The sequence below is a fragment of the Aplidium turbinatum genome, chromosome 15 (assembly GCF_918807975.1).
Source record: "Aplidium turbinatum chromosome 15, kaAplTurb1.1, whole genome shotgun sequence".
NCBI lineage: Eukaryota > Metazoa > Chordata > Ascidiacea > Aplousobranchia > Polyclinidae > Aplidium > Aplidium turbinatum.
This window is the reverse complement of record NC_137486.1, coordinates 2,624,188-2,651,402: the sequence shown is the minus strand read 5'-3', so window position 1 is coordinate 2,651,402 and position 27,215 is coordinate 2,624,188. Positions and strand designations below refer to the sequence as shown.

Sequence of the window (27,215 nt, the reverse complement as noted above, 5' to 3'; positions counted from 1 at the left end):
TAACACCATATGTATTTAGTGTGTTACAGTGTAACACTAAAATATTTTTTTTTAAATTATGATGCCATGGAATCAGGGTGGGGGGAATCCCCAAGCAAACCAAATGAATCCAATGGCAGGACGGGGACCTAACCCTATGATGGGGGGCTTTGGTATGAATCCTTCATACCAGGTTCCTCCTGCACAGATTGCATACCAGCAGCAGTTCATGCAGCAGCCAATGTTTCAGCAGCCAGCTGTAAATTCATTCAACCAACATCGGGTGAGTTTGTCAGTTGTGTGAAACAAAATCTCCAGTTTTAAGCAGCTTTTTTACCAGGTCTAGTTAATTTATCATTAAGTTGGTTATGACAAGTGGAATGTGATGTTTGTTGCCAGTAGTATTTATTTGACCTAATTTGGAACAACTAAAAAAATTACTTTTTCTGTAACGGGTCAGAAGAATTATACATCTTGTTTGTGTACACTGTACACAATAATTAATTTATCAAAATTTTATGTGTGATAAGGTACGCAAACTTGCATTAAAATAATGCTAGAAAATTACTTTTATATATGCCGTCACCAGTCAGCTGTTAACTGGTCGGATGATAAATGGAAGTCAAGTACCACGAGATGCCATTCGTTCACTCCTGACGTCGACACTACAGAGACAGGCATGAGTGTACTGTACCTCAGCTGTCTTCATACAGGCTTCGAGCTTTACAGTTTACAATGCACCAACAGCGGATTGCCTCTTGTGAATGTAGTGCTGAACAGATCGCAGACCACATAATCAATTAATCAAACGTTTGTATCATCGTTAAGCCACCCAATGGAGTGGAAGGTCTGCATGTCTTGGATAATAAAATCAAAGACTGGCTGCTCTCTATTAGCTTTCCAGTGTGATCCGAAACTTTGTGAATTTGGGTTGGTAAAAAGATTGACCCTCGGCCACAAAGGCTCACATGACATAGAAGATTTAGAAGTGTGTTTGTGTACTCCTTATTGAGAAAGTATTCCCCACTTTGGGGGTAGGTTGTTCTTAAGTTATCCAGTTTTAGTCTGGTGTGGTCCCTGTTACCCTTGTCAGGGGCCACACCAATTAAATTTTGCAGTGACTCCAGTTGTCCGTTTTGCAAGGTAAATCAGTAAAATGATCCGTCTCTGTATTCCACTCTCGCTAGAATGGACTTACGATAGACTCTTATGGCACTCTAAAAAATGTACGCCTACCGTCCAGTACAGTAGTTACAACTTGACAGTAAATAAAACTTGGCATTTATTTAGTAAATCTGCAAACAAAACTTGTATATTTACAGTAGCCCATAAATTGGTTTATACCTATAAAAGTGTTCCTAACTAGACCAGTAACTTTTAGAGCATGGGTTTATGTTTTCTATAGCGAGAACCCACTTATGATGACTGTTTTTTGTTTAACACTTGCAATTAGTTATAAAAAATCTTCCATTCTTCTGGTGATTACAGGGTATGGTACCACAAAGTGCAGAGAATAATAACCAGCTTTTGATATTTCTTCAGTCAGTACGACTGGTGTTATTAAGAGGCTAAACACAACAGTATACCTGTTTAACAGCAAAATATAAAATTTTGAATTGAAAAGCTTTTAATGAATGCATCATTAAAATTTGCAACCTAAACTGTAGTTTAGTGTTTGAATTTGTTCTATTACTGTTGCAATCGTTTGACATCGTGACACTTATTACAGATGAATTCCATGATGCCACAGCAACCAGCCTTGCCACCAAAACAATCATTACCCCCTACTCCTGCAGGACCACCGCCACAAAATGTACCACCCCCTCCCCCAAGTGATGAAGTAAAAAATGCTTCCATACCTCCCCCACCAGATTCAGCTGAGCAGGTTTAGCAACATTTGTAGAATTAATCTAAGATTCTAAGTTGACTGTTCTTATGAAATAACATTGCAAATATCATTATTCATTATTGATTGGATTTTTTACATTTAGTGGTGGCGTGCAGAGTTGGAAAGCCTACAGGGACCAAGCAGGGAGGAACTAAGTCGGCTGATCCAGGCCGACTGGTTTCTTGCTATGAGCACAAGCCAACAGATTGAATGCTGGCAACACAAGATGCAGCTGAAGCATAAGCAAAACATTGGTTAGTGCAATGTACACCACTTGTAAAAAAGTATTGATTTAATTGCTGCAATTCAGATCGTGCATCAGCAGTTCAACCTTCCCCATGGTGTATTGGTTAGTGTTGAATAATGATCTAATAGTCAAGAACATTCTTTTTTGAAGTTCAAAATATTTATGTTTACTGAACTTGCGTAGCCACCTTCCCCCTCCCATTTGTGACATTGCTTGGGATGCTAAAGCCTTGTTCACACTGACAAGCTTGTGCTGTGCCTTGTATTGAGCAGAGCTTTGAGCATTGTGAAAGTAGGTTTACATTGTATGTGCCAGACAAGGCTCCAGGTCCCGACAAGCGGGTGTTGCTACTGCTAGTGGAAACCATCACGCTTGACTTTTTTTTTCTTCTTGTAGTATATCATGGGCTAATAATAATATCTCAACACAAAACTTCAGTAATGGACTTCGGCAGCTAACATATTCAGTTATATTCATATTCATAACCAGTCACAAAACTTAGGAGTGCCGGTATATCATTTTAAATGATTAGCCTACATGTAGAAGCCTTGCTGATGAATTTAAAATTTCAAAGCAGCTTTTCTTCTACGATGTAAATGTACATAAAATGTTAGTCACCCTACACTTAACTTGATTCTGTATTAGTAAAAGCCTAGGCCTATTTCATCTCTCCACTCTGCTGTTCTAAGCCTCGTCATGCAGCTTGTATAGGCTACTTGGAGGGCAGACACTAGAGAAGCACTGGACTTCCAAGGAAGGTTAAATAATTTCAAAGGTCCTGGCTTAACAGACACTACCAATCATTTTCTGTTTAAATTAACATGTACTCTAAAAGGTCGTCGTTTATATTACAGTGTTCACATTTTTCTCAAGGTTAAATAAAATGACATATTTTGCCTCTTATCTCAAGTCAAAACCTTTCATGGAAGTAATTTTCATTTAAAGCAGTTTTTGTGATGTCACAGCACCCACGAAGGTCCTGCTTGCCTTTCAACCTCTGTTTACAAATCTTGCCTTCTCGCTTGTGACTTGAGCTGAAATCACTCCGTTGCAATTTTCGCTCAACGGTACAAAGAACGTCTCAAGCGACCACGTCACAAGCCGCGCAGTGTGAACAGCAGTACTGAAAACCATTGGAGCGAAAACGTTTCAAAGAACATCACGAGACATGGCACAACAGTGTGAACAGCGCTTAATTGTCATGAGTTGAGCGTTACTTTATCAGAACCAGCAACCTTAAGAAGTTCTAGATATTGTATATCATACATCTGTTTTGATTGCTTGTCACCAAATTTTAAATTTTTAACCATTCTACGTCTTAATGTTTTTTTTTTATTAAATGTGTCTGTAAGAATATGATTTACTCTGTTAAGATGTTAAACTTATACCAACAAATGAGCCTGTGAGAAAAATAAACTAGCCTTTTTATCTTACTACATTAAAAAAAGCTTCATTTTTAGTCACAGCATATGTCGCATATTGAACATAGCAAACTATATCAATTATTTGGAAGCTGTTGAAATTAATTACGGATAACTCCTGGATGTGTTGATTACCAAATTTTATCTTGTTTGTTTCTGCACCTGGTTCTGCTTGTAACAGATATCAAACCCCCAAGCACTGCCACGAACCCAAGCCAAGAGTTCAACAAATCAGAAGAGATAAAGCCGATGACAAGTGCACCGACAGCAAAAGAATCACCAAAACCTCCTGACAACAACCTTCTCACCGAGGTGAATGCTCTTTTTCAAAATAGCTTTCCTATGTTTGAAAGTGCTGTTTTAATTTTTGACTTTAGAAACTTTTTTGTGTCTGCCTTGATCTCTTATCGGTTTTACGACCTCTCATTTATCCAATGAACTGCTGCAAGACCAAGTTCCTTGCATACTTCATCACATGCCATGGATTGGATGTGTTGCTCTGTAATGCAGTGAACGATGCAAAGAAAAAATATATAAAACTATATAAACGCATAGAAAGTTTTGTCACATTAAACAAGCAAACAAATGTAATATCTTGTTAGTCTTAAGTTTATATTAGACACCAAATTATACCGTTGCAATCAAACATATACTCAACTTTGTAAGTTGTATATCATATAATCTTGTAAACCTAAGTTATAACTGAACATTATGAACTGTCGCATTGTTTCAGTGGAGTGAAAATAGTGGTGGGGACCCTCAAGATGCTTTGCGACGGTACCAGACAGAATTGGAAAATCTCAAGAAGCAAGAGACGGTGAGATTGGCTTGTTATGCCACTTGCTTCACATTTACAAATTACTTCAAACAAATTTTAGAAGACATGCTTGAAAACAGTATTAGAGTAAACTACTGCATATTATGATAGCATAGTGTAGCCTGGGTTTATGAAGCAATTTAATTTAAAATTAAGCTAGCATTTAGCAAATGCTTTTTTGTAAAAAAATTAGAAAGCATGTGTTTGCTGAACGAAGAGACCATCGTTGTAGAATGTAGATGATAGGGCTCCTCTTCCCTGCTGCAAGCTACAACTGAAGGTCACTGATAAAAAAGTGGTGAATGGAATAGGCTACTGTACTACGGAATATGTTAAATTTTGAAGGTTTTACACCAGGCATGGAATATGACCGATAACTATCTTCATTCTGCAAAAATTGCATAAGCAGACTTCAAAATCTTACTATCTTAGTTGATGTTCATGACACACTGCACCGACATGAAATAATGGTTGCAAAAGTGAGTTCAAAGGAATACTGAAGTTGGAATAAAAAGGAAAAAAATTATGCAAGAGAAAGGGGGAGAAGAAAAATTTGATCTTAAAAGACACTTGTGTTTTTCTTTGGTCAAACTTTCTCATGTTGTGTCTATTCACGTTCAAGTTACAAATTTTCTTCCAGTCCAAGCTTCAACTTTTGCTCCAGCACGCCTTGCGCCACAAGTTCAAACTCTGCCTGTGTAAACATTTTTTGTTTGATTCTTTAAACTCTGTGGTCTGAAGGAATGTCTTATGAGCATTTTTGTTTCTTACAGCGACCTTGTGATATATTTGACTAGAAAATGTACCTAACCCCGTTAATGACTGTATTGTGAACTGTGTGTAGGTTTTTGAGAAGCAATATACTGAGTGGCATAGCCAGTTTGATGCATGGAAGGCCAAGCATCAAAATCACCCAAATAAGACGCAATTTCAACAGTATGAGAAGCAGGTATGTGTTAATGTACTGCATTATTCAACGTCTTCCTTGGGTTCTTCTAATTGCAGAGCATAACGTGGATATATTCCCTTGTAGGTTGCCTCACGTTCTTGTGGGAGTTTAGATTGACTTGCTACTTAAAGTTCTTGTAATCCTTGTGAGATATTACCGACCGTTTGCTGGCCTTTCTATTCATTTTAGGATATGTACAATACATGTTGAGATCAAATATATCTTGTACTGTACAGTTCTTGAGATATAGTCATTGTGTGGACTTTTACCACCCAACCACTTCTTTACTCATGAACTAGTTAAGGAAAACTTACTTATCTTTGCAAAAACTCGACGTAGAATCTACGTCGTCAATCGTCAATCTCTTCCTGTCAATCTACGTCGTAGATTGACAGGAAGTATTTCCAGGTCGAAAATTCAAACCCTCTTTCAAAATATATAAAAAAAGCTTTTCATGGAAAAAAGTAGGTTGAACCTGATAAATTTTTATATCTAACCTGTGATCTCACTTTTTAAATTTTAGATGCAAAAATAAGGTCCACATCTGTTATGTGAAAACAGTTAGGTGCCTGCCAAATAGGTGCCCGCCCTGTGGCATCAGGATATTTAGGCGCAGCGCACTGTGGCACTCAGTCATTTAGATGCTATTTGTTGTGTCAAATTACACTCATAATCATTTATCAGAAATCTTGATTATGTTCTCTTCGCTGTGTTACAAAGTGAAGTTCAGTTTGATACATATGAGATTATGAGTGTGCACCGTCCAGTACCTGGCTGTGTAAATACAGCTAAGAACCCACTTAGTTTTAAATACAGAATCTATCCAAAGAAGTAACCTAGCTGTTGTGAACTAATAAAATATCGTCAATGCCAGCAGGGTATGGTACGCTAATATTATACAAAATAACTTGCTGATTGTTATAGTTAGCAAATGCGCGTTTTTTAAAATTTGTTTTTGATTCGAAAAGCATTTTGAATTCCCCCCTTGAGAAAAATTTGCCACTGTCTTCAGTATGTTGTTTAGATGTTAATGGCTGCTACGAAAAAGATGTACGATCAATCAAAATACAATGTACAGTAAAACTGTTGAAAAGATCAAAATTTAAAAAGAAAGAAAATTATAATAGCATCACAGCAGCGGAATGCTGCTAAGTGACCATTTAAGGTCTTCAAGTCAAGCAGCCACCCCTAAACTCATCAATGATAATTATAATTGGCCAATTGAGACAAATAAATAAACAGCAGTGAAGCTGTCCAAGATAATAAGAAATTAAGAATTTAGGTAGGCCAACGTAGCCTATGTTAAAATTGCAAGTCTGTTTAGTAATTTAGCACCATCTCCAGCTGTGTTACCATCTAGCACCAAATAAAATAAACTTTACTGGGAATAGCACCAAAATGACTGGGCGCCACAGTGCACCGCACCTAAACATCCTGACGCCACAGTGTGTGCGCCTATTTGGCTGGCACCTAACTGTCTGCACCTAAAAGACATGCTCCGTAAAATATAACCGAGCTTTACTTTTATAGTTTAAGTACGCACAAAACAATTATTGCCAGGAATAAAATAAGCGTTTTCTTTTTGAAACTTCAGAATACGCTTAATTGAAATTTATGCATTTTTTTTCACTTCAGGTGTAACTGATTTTGTTCTCAATGGTAGAAAGGGATTGGTAGGAAATACAGAATTAACACTTCGATAGCTTTTTCTATAAAGCACTGCAGTTACAGAACTTTTAAAAACAACAAAAATGAAAGTTCGCACCGCAAATCTCCACCTAGTGGAAAAGAGTCCAACCGAAAATACTTCAAGAACCGTACAAGACAATCAATTTTTTTTATTTCGCCAACACATTATTACCGTATTTAAGAAAACAAATATATATTGAAACATAGGAGCAAAATAATCGGAACGCTTGGTTAATCTAATAAAAAAATAGAGAGCCCAAGATGTAGATACTGAACTATTATTCAACTATCATATCATATTCAACTATCATACTAACTATCATATTCAATTATTCAGCATATGTTTCGAAAACTATACTGTCTTCAGTCTATTGGTAGCATTTATAGCACATTTGCAAAAAGTAATGTTACCGAAAATTAATAATTGTTTGCTTACATTCTATATAATTAATTGTATTGACAAGTTCTTGCCGATTGCTGACGAGTTGATCGCTTTTGTAGTGGATGACGTGGCAGGAGCAGATGTTGGGCCAGAAGAAGCAGAATGAGGTGAACATGACGCGATTGACCACCAACATAAAGAAGATAGAGCAATCTCTTGCCACTCCTTCCGACACACCACAACAGATGTATCAGCAAGAGTTTCAGCCTTACAAGTGGCCTCCCCAAGAAACCCCCAATCAATCCAGCTTTCAATCGCAAAATCAATACAACAATCAGCAAAATCCGCCATTCAGTCAACAGTTCAACAACAATATTTCTAATCCAATTAATGTGAACTCGTCCCAGAGCCAATATGGCAATCGACCAAGTGAAAGCATTACCGCTCCGAGCCAAGAAAGTAAAATTAATTTCCAAAAGGATTTATCCTCAAATTTTAAGCAACATCAGCAAGGTGATGGCCACCAGCCGCCATACTCTACCTCTTGGCAGCAGCAGAAACCAGGTCTTGGCCAACAAACTCTCGCATCAGGCGATGCACCACAGGCGACACGGCGACCAGAATATCAAGCACGGCAACCGTTTGAGTCACCCACCACCCACTCCCAACAGCAGTGGGATAGGTTTGAAGGTAATAGCAATGTTGAAGGGAGAAAGGACAATTTCAGACCTCCCTTGCGTCCCCCGGTGCGCCAGGTAAGGCCACGATTGGGGGAACAGAGATTCATGCGACATCAACGATTCCCGGGTCCTCGGCAGCAAAGACCTCGTTTTCCTGTCACTCCTCGGCAGCAGCAGCGACATAGATTTCCTCGACCAACTAATCCAACTTCGTATGAGCATTCTGGTGATGACCAAAATTTGGACACGGACTATCGTTCTCATGGGGGTCCAATAATTCGTCCACAATCATCGCAATCGCATCAACACCAACAAAGCATGATCAGACCAAAAATTTACAATGAGCAAGGCATCGAAGAAGGAACTGATCAAACTGAAGACTCTGAGGTTTATGTGGATGGTGAAGCCATCGATACATATCTGGAGCGAAGTCAAACTGACAAATCGTTTTCTGCACCTAGTGACAAATTTCCGCATAGAAATGAAAGAACAATGCATACACGTGGTACGGAGATGAATGATTTTGGGGGCAATTGTGTTGTCATCGACGACAACGACACACGAGCGAGAAACAGTCGCTATGAAAGGTATGATCAGTACAAACCCATAGATAAAGCCATGCAGCCAAGATTCCCTTCTGGTGTGGGAAGACATCCATCAAGTTTTGATCCAGGATATCATCAACAATCAGATTGGTCTAGAGAGCGAGTAGCAGAGAACAGTTTCCATCGAGAAGGGGTACATCAGCCGCCCCACACCAGAGACTATGGTGCAGTACCAAAGGATGTAGACATGCAAACAGCACAACAATTGGTGGAGAAGAATCCTTTATTTCAAGGTGACAATTTCAAAAAACTACAGGAGCAGCTGAAAGCGATCACCGGATCCAGTGCTCCCTCGAAAGGTGAGTGGACATAGCAACATAAGCAGGGTTCCCACGCAGTCGGGAAAGTAGGGAAAAAGTAGGGAATTTGAAAACCCGTTTTCCAGACCGGGAAAAGGTCGGGAATTTTGTGAAACCTCACTCGTGGTATTGAAAAAGTATGGAAAACATTGATGACTAAATTGTAGATAAAAAATCCGATGTAACGGTATCGGTGATATCAGCCATTGTTTGAGTATCGGTCTCGGAAAAATTTGGCCGATTCTAAACATGTAAAAAAGGCGTTTGCTGCGGATTTTCTACAGAAGCAAAAATATAGATTTTTTAAAGTAGTAACTAACGTCACATTGATGTAGAAAAATAACAACCAGTTAAATTTTTGATATCTCACACTCCCATGACTTCTTGCGCGCGCATTTTGGCATTGGTTGCTTGCAGTGATTCTTTCACTCAACCAAAACGTTTTGTTTCAGCAGTTTTGCGTTGTTCGATAATTCTTAAGTTGTAAAGGAGACTCAATTTCTCCATTATTTATCATTTGTGTTTCTTTTTTACTCTCAGCAGAGTATAAAACTTTTAAAAGTTTTTCATCCATACGACATCATGAATGAAATACCGTATCTCAAATCGGCGTAATGACGTGACATCATCTAAACATTTTATCGAATAAGGAATTAACAAATTCGATCATCACAAGTGGTTTGGTTGTGGTAAACAAATACATTTTGACTTTGAAGTTCAGTGAAACAAAATATCCATTAATCGATATGTAATATAATATGTAGCCGAATTTCATATCAAGAATAAGTCCATATTTTTTCAGGTTTATGTAAGCTCCAGAGATCAGTAGGCACAACAAGACCTTTTACTGATTGGTTCAGTGAGGATTCGTGGTCCCGTTGCTCTCATTTTTAGTGAATAGACTCGTTTTCAATTCATTCTTATAAGACCTTACGTAATGAAAAAATGTGTGATAAGGTTGGAAGACATTATGTCATGTATTTTCAATACAAATTGAAGTTTAAAATTTATTCTTTTGTTCATAGTCGTAATCCACCTGCAAAGCGGTATTACAAAGAGCAAATTTCGATAAGGGGGGCATATTAAGCATAAGTCGACATGACTTAGGTTTACATCAGCTTCAGAGATCAGTAAAATATAAGGTTGTCATCTTAGGTGCAACAAGACCATTGATTGATTGGTTTAGTGAGGATTCGTAGTCCCATTGCTTTCATTTTGAGTGATCATACTGATTTTCAATTTATTCCTACAAGACATTACGTAATGAAAAAATATATGATAACTAAGGATGGAAGACATTACTATACGTCATGTCTTTTCAATTCAAAATGAGGTTTAAAAGTTATTCTTTTGTTCATACTCGTAATCCTTCTTCAAGTTCAAAGCGGTAGTACAAAGAACAACGTTGTGGCACATTGCAGCTTTTCAATGAAGTTCGGAAACTGTTTTTTTTTTCTTGTTTATCTGCGCTTTAAATACCTGTCATTCTCCATGCACTAAGCAGTTTAGGTGAACTGTGGTTAGCCTACTTGCAACAGGAGTTATACTGTACAGACAGTGGCGTAGCGTAACCATGGAGTGACTTCTTTAATTGTGGGGCACTCCAGAAGCAGAAATATTGAACTTGACATGAAAATTTAGCCTCAGGCGATGTTTGTTCTGTAGCCTACATTCAAAATGTTACTTGTTACCGTATATACTCGAGTGTAGTTCGAGATTTTCGCAAGTGGTTTTCACCTCAAAAAGCCAGGTTCGAGTTATACATGGGACAAGCTATTTCCAGCTCGGCAGCCTTCAAAATTAACGCATTTTTTCTGCGGCAAAATTATTGCCGACCTAGATTACTGAGTGTGAAACAGCGTCGGCTGAAGTAAAAGTTTTAAACACGTTTATTTGCCGTGATTTTCTTGTCAATTCTAAACTTTATACACTTGTTGAGCAGTACGCAAAGTTCATGAAACAAAAGAGCTCATTTAAGCAATCGATATTTTTTATTTTTGCGTATATAACCGTTCTTATTACGTAACATTCCATGATCGTTGAAGTCGATTAGCGGCCGCATAAAACAATGATGTCAGGTTGGCTAGGACTAGGTGATAATAGCGGTAAGAGACATCGTTAATGCGGCAATGTCTGCGACCAAGACCACAATACATCAGTCCTCAATCACGGTGGCCTTTCATTACTAAAACCTACTATTATGACACAACAACAAAGACAATATCATTCATAAATCTTTTGTACTGTACAATGTCTTTGTGATTCAGTGTTCAGAATCACAAAGATAGTGTTCAGTGTTCTTTTCACTTACTTCATTTTGTCAGTAGTGTGATTTTTAATTGTTTTGGTTTGGCTTATGGCAGGTTGCCATGTCCGATAGAATGAAGCTTTGAATTGCAATTTTAGTATAAATGTGACAGTTTATCCAAACTGATTTCAGTTCGGGTCTTTTGAAAAAAAAGAGTTAATTTCTTCAAACAGGAATCTTCTACTGTACATTATTATTATTTTTCATACTGATTCGAATGTAATAGAGTCCGGATATACATTTTTAAACCTGTGCATGATCGTGTTTGGAAATAATACAGCACAGAAATTTTCATTGATTAAGCACTGTTAAGTGTTAATGCGCAATTTAGATCAAAATCAGGTTGGAAATTTTTTTAATTTAGTATTGAAAAAGTAGGGAATTTTTAGAATTTAGTATTGAAAAAGTAGGGAATTTGTTTATAAAAAATGTGTGGGAACCCTGCATAAGTGAATTGGTTGAGTGCGACCAACTAATGAAACCTTGTATACTATAGTTATTGTAAAGCTGTGAAACTTTTGTTATGTGTTTCACTTTTGCATGGGTAGAGTATCGGGGTCTACGTCTTTTAGATGCAGGTAGTTAGGTGCCTGCCAAATACGTGCGCTCACTGTGGTGTCAGGATATTTAGATGCTATTTGGTGTGTCTAATTACACTCATAATCGTTTATCAGAAATGCTTATGCGACAGTTCTCCTCGCTGTGTTACAAAGTATGAGTGTGCACTGTGCAGTGGCCGACTATGCATTATGCAAGTACAACCAAGAACCCACTTAGCAAGCTCTTTTGTCTGAATACACAAGGTGTAAGGATCAAGATTTCTTTAAGCAATTAATAAAATACGGAAAATGCACAATTAAACAATGCAAATAATAAAACACTTAAAAATGACAATAGTGACTAATGACTAGTATATAAATAGCAAATAGGCATATTTTACTTTGCTTTTGATTCAAAAAGCATTTCGATTGGCCCCCCAATGAGAAAATCTTGCGTACGCCACTGTCTGCAGTATTACCATCAAGCATCTAATGATATACATTTTACAGGAAATAGCACCTACAATCATGACCGGGCGCCATTGTGCGCTGCACCTAAATAGCCTGACGGCGTAGTGCGCGTACTTATTTAGGCACCTAACTGTCTGCACACGAAAGACGTGCCCTGCGGAGTATTGTATCCCGTATTACACCTAGCGAACGCATTGAGTAGGCTATCACTTAACTGCAGGATGTACAAACAATTTAGTATTAAATCAGTGCACAGATTCTGTATCCATCGTCAGCGTTTTGTTTTAATTCCACTTTCCTACAGCTTCTGCAATCGCCAATTACATAATTGTGTTTGAGCCAGTAGCTTCTCATAGTTCAACGTGGGGCCTGTATGATATGCCCTCCGTTGTAAAGTAAACTGTGGTAGCCATGATGACTGGATTAGCCTTTTCAAATGTCATATTTTGTGTTAGATGCTGAGAACGTAGAAACAGATCCACCTGATACGAAACAGTTGGACGATAATGTATTAGAGAAAGCGAACACGATAAGCAGCGTCGACTTGAAGAACATTCTCTCTGCTGTGCAATCAGTTTCGTCATCCAAGACTACCGAGTAAGTTTGGTTTTGTCGACTTTAATTGATTGGTTGCCTTGTGAGTCACGTGACCATGCTCATTCGTATTTGCGGCGTCCGTCATAGCTGTGATAGGTCCTCAGTGCTGTGCACCATACTTTCCACTTTAGCCATCATCAGCAGTTACGCGTTCATTAGTGATAAAGTCGTTTCTTTCTGTGCTTCTTTTAATAATAAAATAAAGTAAAAAGAACTAGAAGTCGACATTTTCCTTTAAACATAAAGAACATTTTTGATGTGTTTTCTGGTTTGTTGTAGTTGAAAGTTTCCAAACTTGCATTGAACATTTGGTCCTTTTAAAGAAAAGTCATTTACATCAATCAAACCGACTTACTCACTGCTGTGAGATGGCGCAGGAGATAAGGTGCTCTTTCCAACCATGTAGGGATTGTAGCCTGTAGGCCTGGTTTGACACACGTCTTAGGCTACCCAGAATGTAATAGATTAGATGGGCGTAGTTGCTGAGGAAAAGGCGGCCGAGAAAAAAGAAATGGCCATCCTACTCTCGTTAGTGCCGAAGGCTTAGTATGGCGAGAACTATATCGTCTCATTTTCCGATGCTTGGAATCAGGTATTGGAACCACCTTTCCTTTCACTCACTGCTGTTGTACGTTCTTTCAGACCTTTTGAAAATCTGGAAATAAACCTGAATCACTAAATCATCCATATCTGAAAACTTAATTTCAACGGAAATCTTCAATCTTCATCCCTCCGTTAGTGCAAAGCTTCGTTTACATTTGAAGTAAAAGTACTTGTTTTGATGCTTATAGTTCCACAGTCCTGAAAGTCTGCTGCAGTCCCAGTTGTTTTGTAATTATCATTATCATTTTCAGCCTGTGGTTGTCCACTGCTGAGCGAAGGCTGTCCTTTTTTCTTGTCAGTCCAGTCGATCGTGGGTTTTATATACCAGTTGGTTGTTGCACATTCTTTGTCAATCAACAAATAAACATATTTTAGACCAAATTAAACTGGAAATATTCCTAGAAGCTGGAATAGTCAAACAAAACTTTCCTATTTGGTCACATCATGAGAAGCACATCACTGAAACAAGACGTCATGCTTGGTTTGGTCAGCGGAAGAAGAGGAAAGGGTCGTTCCAAAATAAAATGGCTCGATACAGCGATGAATAACGGCAGGATAGGCATGGAAGAGCTGAAGGAGATTGTGAGCAATCAAGAGCTCTGGAGGGAGATAATCTACAGAGAGACTGAGATTCGAAACCAACTGAATAGAATAGATGAAGAGATGCATGCAGCAGCAAACTTACAGTACACAAAAAGTATATCAATTAAAAAACTGAAATCAGTAGAAGTAATATTTCAATGAAAACTTGTATGAGAACTTGTTCATTGTTGCGAAACCTCCCAGAACAGTCCGCACAAGTCAGTCTGCCACACCACATATTAGTGGATTTAAACATTAGCATTTTGTCTTTTGAATGTGGGACTTCATACGCGCATGATGAGCTAGAATGGCGTAAGCCAAATAGGACGACTGCTGATATGGGTTCACCGGGGATGCACACAGTGGCATGTATGGATAGAGGATGTTCACCGGGGATGCACACAGTGGCATGTATGGATAGAGGATGTTTACCGGGGATGCACACAGTGGCATGTATGGATAGAGGATGTTCACCGGGGATGCACACAGTGGCATGTATGGATAGAGGATGTTCACCGGGGATGCACACAGTGGCATGTATGGATAGAGGATATTCACCGGGGATGCACACAGTGGCATGTATGGATAGAGGATATTCACCGGGGATGCACACAGTGGCATGTATGGATAGAGGATATTCACCGGGGATGCACACAGTGGCATGTATGGATAGAGGATATTCTTAAAACGTTGATGCCTTTCGAAAAGTGCTAGAATTTTCTTTTGATACTTTGTCGTTCTTTCGTATAATCTCACCTTTGCATTGCAGGTCGGCTACAAGAGCTCAACTGGCTGGCCATCGACAAACATTTGCTGGTCTTGATCAAGGGGGTGTCCCTCGTCGAGATGATGACCCACTGCTCACCTCCCTTAGCTCCCTGGCCGCTGTTGGGGCATTGGAAGATGATCTTGTGCTGCAGGAGTATGTAAGTGTCCTGGGTGTGACTGTGATTGAGAAAGACAAAAGTGCCCCAGAAATACAGTATTACAACTATCTATTAATACTACAGAAAGTGTTCGATGCTAAGCGAAAAGCCAAGCAGAGCAAATTACATCAAACATAGTTATTACTTTCTAAGCCTCTACAGCCTGGTGCACCCTAAAGGGGGATCATCAGAAGTTCCTTATTCAAACAGAATTGTTATTATATTTCTATTTTACATTTATGTCCTATTCAAATTTCTATTTATAATAAGGATCTTCTAAAGACCCCTCTTTTAGGGTGAAACAAGCTGTAGAGGTTTTAGAAAGTATTAACTATATGCTTGATATTATTATTGTTATTATATTATTTCTATTTAAATACAGAATTTACTATCACGTAGACTAAAATGTTGTAATCAGTTCAAGTAAACCAATATCGGAGATATTTGAAGTCGTGCTACTATTAAGAAACTTCATTTGTCCGCCATTCAAGATATTTCTGTTCTGTAAACGCGAGAGAATGAAATTCATCAACTCACCACATCATGATCTCGATTTGAAACAAACTTCAAAAGCGAAATGCTTCTGTTGCTGCTTGAGCTTTCAATCATGTACTTCAGTAACCTCTGGCCGGAAGCATCATCACTTTGTGTTTTCCAGCTGAAGTTGGATCCAGCACTGGAACAAGAGCTCTACCTCCGAGCGATGCAGGACAAGGAACTACTGAGGGAGGCGCAAAAGTTGGACCCAACCTTTGTGAGTTTTGATTCTCTTCTGTCACGAATCATTCATCACATCCATCCACGAACCACCAATGGTTCTCTAATAAAATCTGCATTTGTTATTATTGTTATAATGTCGAAAGCAATATTATGTACAGTGTATCTGAGAAACCTAAGTTCTATACATTATACAACAGATTGGTACTTGCATTTTGAAGTTTAAATCATTAAACAACTTTCCTGTTGTATATCACGTCAACGTCACTCTTAACCGTTCGTTCTATTCTAATTCGAACTTATCCCTCAAACAATGATACGGATGTGAGAACCTTGCTGCTGTGCCAAGTTGTTCTGTATTTTCTCAGGGCAAATCCGACACTGATTCACAAAATCTTCAAAGAAGAAACTCAGACAAAGGTACACAACTCAACCAAAGTTTTACAACCGTTGTTGTGTTCAGCGCTCTTCAATCTTTTTACCATCGCGTGGAGGTGGTGCGAATTTCTTTCGTGTTTGTCACGGACTGAAGACCACCGTATTAGAAAAATAACTTTCTTGTTAACAGCATAACTATGAACAAGTGGCGCAACAACTATCAATGTGTTTTTTCGGCTGTTGTTTGCACTTAACCTTTTGCTTAACTACTAACTGGCCTTCTTGAAGTGTAAATGCAACATGGTGATGTAAAAATTCAGCATGACGAATCAATATACTAAAGCAAGAAATCAATTCCCCTTAAAAACGAGGAACCATTTAATCTCACGGAACCCCACTGCGTGTTCCGCAGAACCCCTGTTTAACAGCACTTGTTTAAAATCAAGTGTTAATGAGTTTGTGCGGCATTGAATTTGAATTTTATGAATTGTTAGCTAATTTTCACTACAGATTTTTGACGAACTGACTTGCTATTTATTATCGTTTCATGTTGTTTGTGGACATTTATTTTGCCTCGATCACTGTAATAATTCTTTAGTTTTCTTATCTTTTACTGTTGACTATGGATATAATAGGCTGCTATAAGATGTGGAAAATGATGACAGGCACTATTTGGTCGTTATGTCAGTCAGTATGACTGACTTTATGAAAAGACTGAGATAAAACTATACATTTAAGCGGAGACAGGCGCACCATAGAACGTAATGCTCAAATGAAAAAAATAATTGACTCGACGTTGATAAACTCTGGGAAATAGATGTGGCAATTTGAGTAGGTCTACTAAAAGTGAAACATTTTTGTAAACCGAGAGAAAACTAACAAAATTTTATATTTTTGTTCTGTTTGATAACTTTTCGTTTGTGAGTTTAACTTTCTTAAAATAATCTTTATGTGCACCGGTAATCGTTCTATGTTTTAAGAATGGTGGTATTGGTTTAAACAAGTTTTTTGTTGAAATTTATAGAAAGTTTTTTCCAAACAATTTATATGGAATTTAAGTTTAAAAGTCTTCATTGGTCTTCATTGTACTCTCACTTAAACTAATCAAATAACGGTTCTATCGTGTTCAACATCTTGTGGAAGCCTAACTTGCAGTCGCCAGAAGAAAGCAATTAATTTCAGAATAAGATGAGCAATCTTACTCCATGTTTCAGTAACACTTCTTATCGTTTTATAAGACTGTAAAAAATCATTAGATCTTACAGATCTCAGATTTTTGTAAAAAATTGTTACTGTTGAAGATTGAAACAGTTTTTATTCTCGTCACTCAAAAAAAGATGTAGCAAATTGGAATGATTTGGTATTTACTGAGCGATTCTATTTACAAATTGTTAAATTTTAGGTTTGCAAATAACAGCTCTGGGTTGTTTCGTAATCTCAAGCTCTTTAAATTGCAGATGGTGATTCGGAGACAAAATCTGCTTGGCCTGTTGCAGATCATTCCAGGCAGACGTGGACGGATGATCGTTCGTGGGAACCACCACGACAAGACTTTCGTTATCCTCCAGAAAGTCATAAGAACAGGCTGCATTTGGATGATCGATTTCCTAATCAAGATTCTGTTGGGCGATCACGAGATGAGTCACCGTTTCGTGATCTTCGTGATGCCGACCAACGATTGTTGGAGCGCGAATCCATTGAGAAGCGGCACAATGCAATCAACCACGATTTGGCTTCTGTTCAACAGCGACGAAACGTTTTGGATGATTTCCGTCCAGGAGCGATCCAACACGAAGGCGGTGATGAGGAGAGGCGAAGACGTGAAAGAAGCTTAGAACGTTTGCGAGTGCGTGAAGAGGAACTTCGCGCTCGTGAGAGGGATCTACGTTCTCGTGAGGACATGCTACGTGATGCACTGCGACAGTTTTCTCCTTCTCGTCAGCGATATCATGAAGATCCCACTTCTGGCCCAATCCGTCATGCTGACGATCGGCGGTCTCCTCGCATGAGTAGCCGTGGTAGCAGTCCGCCAAGAGGACATTACCATTCATCACGAACGAGAAGCCCTCCTCCTCACAGATATGTTGATGACTTTTCGTCTGGTCGGGATTTTACTCCACGACATCTTGGAGACCTTGAAAGAAGGCGCATGTCACGATCACCTCTCCGGCATATGGGTCAGTCTCCTCCACGCCGGATGGGTCAGTCTCCTCCACGCCGGATGGATCAGTCTCCTCCACGCCGTATGGGTCGGTCGCCGCCACGCCGTATGGGTCGATCACCACCACGCCATATGGGACAGTCACCCCCACGACGTATGGGACAGTCACCCCCACGACATATGGGTCAGTCACCACCACGACGTATGGGACAGTCACCCCCACGACGTATGGGACAGTCACCCCCACGACATATGGGTCAGTCACCACCACGACGTATGGGTCAGTCCCCACCGCGACGCATGGGTCAGTCACCCCAACGACGCATGGGACAGTCACCCCCACGACGTAGGGGTCAGTCCCCATCAAGACGTATGGGTCAGTCACCCCCACGACATATGGTACAGACCCTGCCTCGACATATGGGTCAGTCTCCACCTCGACGTATGGGTCAGTCCCCACCGCGACGTATGGGCATGTCCCCACCTCGACGTATGGGTCAGTCCCCACCGCGACGTATGGGACAATCCCCAGAACGTCGGAATTCTCGGTCCCCACCTCGTGTGTGAGTATTCTTAGTACGATTTTTTATTAACTACCATCATCAACCAAATTCCGTTTTGTCCCCACTAGTGGAGGTGGCCTATTCTTTCCTTGCAGGGATTGTCTTCATTACATGTTCCTCCTTCAATTCGACCTTGTCTGTTCCATGTCTTCCCATCCACCTTCCAATCCAATGCCTTTCAGAGAAAATATCCTCCTTTAGCATATGCTCAGTTGCTCACACCATCAAATTCCATTTGCCCAAGTTGCAAGTTGATATAGTCTTCCTCATCTCTGGCTTATCCATCAGTTCTTCACTTATTGCTCCCTCCTCGTTTTTACTATTGGCTACGTACACACACTGCTTTTACTATTTAACCTTTCCGTTCTTCACAGGATTGCTAGTTTACTCTTTCTTTCTTAGTATCTATATCTTTCTACCTTGGAGTATTGCAGGACATTTATGATATTACCAAAGACAGGCAAGACAACAATACAACAGGGTTGAGCATTATAACTATATAGTTTACATATTTACAAATACTTATGGCAATCGAACGTTTCGGCTTAACTTAAAGCCCTTACTCAGGATCACGTACCATTCTTTTGCCTACTGTAATTTGTTTTTCTGTCTGTCTATATTTTCCTCACTATTGCTTTTAATTGCTGCGTATTTCTTGATGCTTATAGTCAGCTAGTTAGCTAGCTACCTTCAAGAAGTTGAAATTTATTGCATTTTTATATAGATTTTCAGATTCCTGATAAGGGCTAAAGTTAGCCGAAAACGTTCGACTGTTAAAACTATTTGTGAATATGTAAAATATATTGTTATAATGCTCAACCCTGTTGTATTGTTGTGTCTTGCCTGTCTTTGGTACAAGACAGCAAACTCTCTCCCGAAACTATATTTATGACATTTCCCACAAATAAAATACTTTGCCAATTTACTTGTAGCTTGTATTGTATTTGGAGAAGGTGATTCATTGCTCGAAATACTTTCCACTTGGCTATCTTCTATCTTTAAGTGCTTGTCAGAATGAAGTGGACCTAACTGTGGTATATAGATAGAAGGAACCAACTAGGATACCAATGAAAGTAAATTTCAGCTTCATCCTTACCACCTGTAACTCGCGGTGAAGCAGACGGATACGCTTTAAAAGTGGTGCTTCACAGGGATCAGTCCAGGCTACTTTTGTTTACACCCACGACCCGCCATGCATTGTTTCCGTAACATTCCGTTGATGCCGACGCCATGCATTGTTTCCGCCTTGATGCCGACAGCTTGGAAGTTTTCCGTTTTGTGACGTCATAGACAATTAGTAGTGGATACAGGCCAATTGCCCGATATATATATTTAGACCAGGGGTTCTTAACCTTTTTTCCCTTATTACCCATTTCTGTCCAGATCAAAGTCCCATTACCCAAAATCTAATTTTATCTATTTTACCATATTAAAAATATAAAACAGCGTTATTCAGCAAAAACAACATTTAATGTAAAGAACGGCATCAATAGTTTCAGTGAGACATTTGCGCTGTTTTTGTGTACAATCGATGCAATATTGGGTGCGATTTTGGATACTGCACAAAGCAAATTTGATTTCAGATCTAACAGCTTGTTTCGAAATTTGACTTCAAAGCAACAACACTTGAAAATGCTGATTCACAGAGATAAGTGGAAGGGAACATAGTCAACGGTTTTGCACAACTTTTGGATATGCTTTCCCCATCATTCCCCAGAATTTTTCCAAGCTTTCATCTTCAAAAGAATATAGCTCGCTCGTCTCAACACTAACTCTAAATGTACACTATATACTCTGTATAAACTACTTCAAACAACTGCTAACAGCAACGCAGCCATCAAGCTTGCTCATAAAACAACTGTAAATGAACTGATTATACAAGAAACATCTTACTATTATGTCATAAAAATGAAATACATAAAACCGGCAACAAAAATTATGCGAAAAATAAATCACTATGACGAAACAATTCTAAAAATCATAAAATATCACTGTGCTTGTTTGGTTGTTTTGAACGGACTCAAAACATCAAAAAAAAGTTTAAGTGATAAAGCAACTTTACCACTTACAACTGTGACATTGTTTGTTACATCTATAATTCTAAATATTCTGGTTCAGCTGATTACCCACCTGCTATCCTGAAATTACCCACATGTGGGTAATTACCTATAGGTTAAGAACCACTGATTTAGACCCTCACCACACTTTCCCTCTGTATTATTTTGACGACAAGCTTCAGAAGAGAGTCAGACGAAAGTACTTCGAGCAATAAACTATTTTCTCGTTATTGTAAATTCTTGTAGTCGTTGTAGCAGATGGAATTTTTGAAAGCAAACAACATTTTATAGTATTTGTTTGTATTCAACATTTCTGAATATTTCTTGCACGTTTGTTTTAAACCGTCATTTTGCAACTATGCAACTAACAGCTAATTTAGTGATTTGACGCTTCCATTCGCAATAACACGACTTTCCCAACTTGGTTGAAAGGCCTTGATAATCATGGCATACCGAAGTTGGCTATTTTGAAAAGTTCCTTCCACTTCAATGAAGTTGTGAGATTGTATGTGACAGGGCTCCACCACGCGGATACATAGAGCGACGACCACGTGGAAGAGAATCACCGAAGCATCGCTCACCACCGCGCAAGCTGAAGAGGTCCAGGTGAGAACCTCACACCCTCTGCTTCCACTTTGCATGGCGCGTTGTAATGACGTCATTTTCGATAGGTCGCCACCGACCATGCGAGGTAAAGACGAGTTTGGACGTGATCTAGCTAATCGAAGCCACGCCGGCCACGCTTCCCCTCCTCGTGGCCCCCTATCAAGAGTACGTGACTCGCCTCCACGACGACGCGAATCACCCCGGAATCAACCGCCCAGCGGAGACCGGAAATCCCCCATCAGACAGCGGGGTAACGCATCGCCACCGCCTCTGCCCGGCATAGAAATTAAGTGAGTCTTTAGTATGAAATTTGCAACGCAAGAATATTTTATGAATTAAGTTCAAAAGGTCTTATGACAGTAGTGAAACTAAAGCTTTTGTGATCATTGTTTCATTTAAGAAAACCCCTTTAATAAAGTTTCGACAATACTAAAATTTTAGTTGTAAAGATACAAAGAGTTCAGTTGGGAAGTTTCAGCGTTTTATTGCCTTGGTTGAGAAAATATATGACGTAGTTTCGTTGAATATAGAATGCATTTGGTGAACTAATGGGAAAGTTTTGCTTGTGAGGATGTCAACCGAAATTCTGCAGTGTTAAACCAACAATTGTAGGCTATTTCAATGATGAAAAGAGCTGATTTTAACAGACCATACATAACAATTGATCATATTCTGTATATGCTCGAATAAGAACACCAAACGAGTCTTAACAGACAATTGCGTTGTAAATGAATCACGAAATGACACGCATGACATCACTTGGTGTTTCGTCGTTACATTGTTACGTTTGATGTATTAGTACGGAAATATGTTTTTTCCTTTATTGGAAGATGCGAATAGTCGTCGTCAAACTCTATTGTTGCCCCCTCCCCCCTGATGACGCCTGACTGCTATCGCAAATCGAACTACTGTCTTCATTACAATAGGACTATGCATGCTGTTACTTAGCCTTGATGGCTGCCATGGCACAAAGATATCAACAGTCATCGTTTGCTAACGTTAAATCTTACTGGTTCGTGTATACTACTGAAGCCTATGGCTTGTTTCATTTTTGTATTTTTCTTTTTTTTGTGTAATTGATAGTACCAGCTACAACAAACGATGTACCAGCGCGTCATGAGCGGATAAAGGTAGTTAAACACAGTCTAAAGGGTTTAAAACACGACTGACTAGGCATTTCTGTTGCACAATGCACAGTCTATGTCTGCAGCATCACCACGAAACCTCCACAAAAAAAACAACAAACAAAATCATTTAAAAAAGTGAAACATTTAGTGTGTGTATTTTGACAGTATGCTGTAAAATTCCTGTGCAATATTTCGTTGTTTATTTGGCTTTTTTTCTTTGTACTTTTGAATGATTTCTATGTTATATTTTAAAATGCTCTCGAGTCCTACCATGATTAAGGCCATTACTGACACCTCATAGGTGTGTGGACTGTAAGAGCACATAGTTAAGCCGATGCCACGTCTTATCATAATGCGTGTGTCGCTTCTATGCATGCAGACCAACCGGAAGGCCTCTGACGTTCGCTGACGTGAATCAAGAAAAGTCAAAACCAGCCACTCCGCTCCAGGCCAATGTGGATGACATTATCAACATGCCTGGAAGGTTGAAGCGGCCGCCTAAGGTCTTGTGTTGTTTTCATAAACCTTCTGTTTTGTACAAGCCCGGGTGATCCTTGTCGCATAAGAGGAATTGAATGAACCCTTCCATATCTTCTTGTTTCAATGTTATGCAAAGATTTGAGACGACTTCTCATGTTTGAACTATGCACTGGTTTGTTTAACATTATGCAATGAAGATTTTTCTTCAGCTTTTATTTACTGCTGTTTCTACATTGGTTTTTACGTTATTTTTGACTCACGCCAGTAGGACAGGCATAGATAAGAATGGTTGATTCTGCAGTTGTTGAAATACGAGAGGTTCCCATGGCACGCCCTGCCACTAGAATCGTAATGGAGATGCACAAAGCTTTATTTTTGATATTGTATTGCTCACATATGTACATTGTACAGAGCTTATATGGACTACCAACAACATAATTTGAACGCAAAATCTTTTGAATTGAAGCAAAATTTTTAATCAGTGGTTCAAAACAAGTTTCTAAAATTGTCAAGATTAAGCTTTTGAATATTTTTATATTTTCACCCTCACTTATAACTAATGCATAGTGACGTATTAAAAGCTGATATGAGTTGATACCATGCTTCTCACTTTGTGTGGTCACAAATACCATGTTACCATCTCACTTCGTTGGAGCCGCATGGTTAATTATTGGTTGTCTATTGTTGGTAGATTGCGGTGATCATGCGTGGATTACCGGGATGCGGGAAGACGCATGTCGCTAAGATGATACGGGTGAGGTCTGGATGTCAAACTGTTAAAACTTTGTGTGATCTCCCATCATCTGGTGTTTCTCTTGATACTTCAGGATACTTTTCTTCGTCATAAAAATGCATTGTTAAATGTTCTGTTAAAACAAGATTTCAAACCAACAACTTGTAAGATTAAGGATGAGAATGTTTGACATGCAGCTAAAATACCTTTTGTGTGGCACAATTGTAAGAATATTTGTTCATCCATGTTTTTGGTGTATAGGACAAAGAAAGTTCTTTCGGAGTGTCACCTAGAGTCCTCGGATTAGATGATTACTTCATGACAGAGGTGGAGAAAGTCACCACTGATGATGCAGGAAAGAAAACAAAAAAGAAGGTGACGTTATTGCAATACAACAGCATGGTACCTGTCACTGATGTGGCCGGCTTCACCAGCGTGTGGCTCATATTTGGTTTTAATCTTTTCGGGCAAGTTTTCACTTTATAAATGAAAAACACAAAAACTTACACCTGCATTGTTCGCCCCTACCCGACTGGTACATCACCCTGATGTGTTGCTCTCATTCTCAACAACTCTCTTCTGTACCCAACGAAAAGGCGATTCTCGTAACCCAACCTGGTCCCCACTGTCCCCCGGGGGAGGGGTAATTGCGTCATGTGGTGGTCTGTGATCTTTAGTTTGTTGCAATTAAATTTTGTATCAGGTCTTAGAGTACGAGTATGAGGAAGAGATGGAATCCTCCTACCGCGGCAACCTGATCCGTTCCTTCAAGAGGACACTGGAAGATGGATACTTCACCTTCGTCATCATGGATGCCATCAACGACAAACTTAATCACTTCAAGGAGTGCTATGACGCCGCCAAGACTGCCGGATTCGAGGTTTGTAGATCACGTCATTGATGACGACACTATGTGAAGATCTTCATTCTGTTTGACGTGATGTCATTTATGTGTCTTCGCCACATGAGCGGCTGGTCCGACAGCATGGCTACATGAGTCTTCCTTGTTCTTCCTTGAGTCTTCCTTCCTTGTGAGAGTTCCTTGAGTCTACATGTGGTTGACATTGTTTCATGGAACTTCAGTCAGCAAAATCCGTCTTTTTACATCGATTTAACGTTTATGGACGCTAATTCAATGTAAACTAGACCATTCATGTGATATTGCCGATGCATCCAGGTATACGTGGCTGCCATCAACGCTGATGACCACGTGTGTGCGCGACGCAACACGCACAATCGAACTCTTGAGGAGATCCAGAAGCTGAGGCAATCATGGGAGGAGACGCCATCTTACATGAACAAGCTCGACCTGCGCATGATCATACAAGATGGAGCCATACAGGAGGTGACTACTCTTCTCTCATATTCTGAATCCACCTTGAATCAGCTTCCTGCATCCTCTGCATTTCAATATCTGAAATGTGGCATTGCGCGCGATGTCTCGGCTGTTGATAGCTGCAGCACAATGGTAAAGCTGACGGAACTTTTCACTTGACAACCAAGCTTCTTTTTATTTGGCTTTGCTCTACCCGCATCTATTGTCAGACACCACGTCGCATATGCTAACGTCATTGGCTTGTAGGTGGAAATGGGTGACATCACGGACAGTGAGGATGAATCCAATAAAGTGGAAGTGGAAACCCTGCCTCAAGAGCCCGTGAGTGTAGCCAGTTTGTTCATATACTTTGAACTTTTCCTGCTTTCTTGTGTGAATCACGCGGCGTGCGAGACCATATTTTTAGACAATTTCAAGAGAAACTTTTAGGGAAAAATTACAGTTATGGCGCAGCACTTGGACCCGGTACCTTTTTTATCCGCGGCCAAGCCAGGTTGTCAGGTCACAGTTGGTAGGCTTGACAGTTATATGATTACGCTGTCGCTTCAACGCTATCAATGTTTTTTTTTGTGTTCAAGATTTTTGAAAAATGAAACAAACATTTTCTCGATGAAACAAACAAACACAAATGTTTCAAATTACCTTCAGTTCTTAACAATTTAGATCAAAGTTGCTTCGTATCATCTAGTGGCTACTGCGTTATGGTTGGTCAATCTTGTTAACAATTTGACAGAGCATGCGGCTCTGCTTCACTCAGGGTTAGGTTCATTGGATTGAGATCTTTTGATGGTATCTGTTGTGTATCTGTACTTTTCGCTAGATAGCGCTTTCACGCGTTAGTTGACAACGGATATGATTACATTCCGACTGCCTATCGTTTTGACCGTATGATAGTTGGCGCTGTGAAGAGACCTTGTTGCTAGGTGATATGTTGTCTGCATGTTCTCGCTGTTGCTAGCAAAGTTTGCTAATCACTTGCTGAGCGTTTCAGACTAACATGTTGGTCACGTGACAGGAAGTAGCGAGGAGCAAGTGGGAGAATGAAGTTGCTCAACTGGGTAAGTATGCAAACGGCTTGCTGCATTGGCTGTGCCTGAAGCAATGCACCAAGTGGTTGCAGGAGGTTTTCTATGATCTTTAATTCGTGAAATAGATTGAATAAGAATTGTTTAACTATTGGATAAGTTTAACTTTTTCATCACTTGTTTTGCAAAGTTACTGTCATGGTAGGAATTTCTTTTGTATGTGTTGTAACGAAATTGAGGTCTGACTCCCTTAGCAAGGTAGGTCTACAAACTGGTAAGTGCTATCGCCTTGTCGTCTACATCATGCACCGTTGCACTTTCTGATGGCCTGATCCGCGCAGATAAGCTGGATGGCATAAGCAAGAAGCGGACTGCGAAAAGCATGGACGACTTCCTGAGCGTTACTGATGACTACGTTAAACGGGAATCCGCTCCTGGAAAGAAAAGGGTAAATCCTCACTAACCAAGTTTGCTTTTCAAACCAGGATTTACTTTCAAGTTTGCATAGAGTCGGTCATGGCTTACAAAGCCTCGCATGCACGATGCAGGTGTTCAGAAAGTCTCTACACTTTTAAAGCGATGCATCATGAAGCCAGTTTGAGATATCTTGATTGTAATTGCTGCATGGGCACTCCGTCCCTGACGACCGCTTCGTATCGATATTTTTCATGTTGGAGATGAATGAATGATAAAGTATTAAACGCTGTTACAAAACACATGTCCTTGGTTGTTGATCTGTTGTTCGCATTATAAGTTATCAAAGTCCATGCTATGAAGCTATCATTACGTTTTGTTGATTGACAGGTTAGGTGGGCAGACATTCACGAGCGGGAGAACCAACAGCGAATGCGAGATGTTGGGTTTGTTGTCGGACAGACAGACTGGTCACGCATGATGGACGATAGCCACGCCACCCAGGCGCTCAATAAGACCAAGTTTATTTAATCTCTGTGCTTATTGCATTACAAAATGTTATGTTGAAGCAAGTTACGCTGCTTTGTCGCGTGGTCTGTGTTGTACTTTGTGCAAATAAAGAGAAGTGACACTTTG

The 27,215-nt window shown here is 39.6% G+C and overlaps 1 protein-coding gene across 1 annotated transcript; it reads left to right on the top strand.

The window, feature by feature from the left end:
* Positions 1–27,215, top strand: LOC145784505 (uncharacterized). The gene is made up of 23 exons (XM_082596333.1): positions 1–262; positions 1,709–1,864; positions 1,971–2,121; positions 3,717–3,847; positions 4,269–4,352; positions 5,197–5,301; positions 7,492–8,956; positions 12,730–12,871; positions 14,826–14,982; positions 15,641–15,736; positions 16,068–16,119; positions 17,535–18,801; positions 21,375–21,464; positions 21,530–21,754; positions 22,971–23,094; positions 23,763–23,825; positions 24,066–24,179; positions 24,508–24,684; positions 24,982–25,149; positions 25,387–25,461; positions 26,156–26,198; positions 26,507–26,613; positions 26,970–27,215. The coding sequence occupies exons 1-23, from the start codon at positions 59–61 to the stop codon at positions 27,108–27,110; spliced, it is 5,337 nt and encodes a 1,778-aa protein (XP_082452459.1). The 5' UTR covers positions 1–58; the 3' UTR covers positions 27,111–27,215.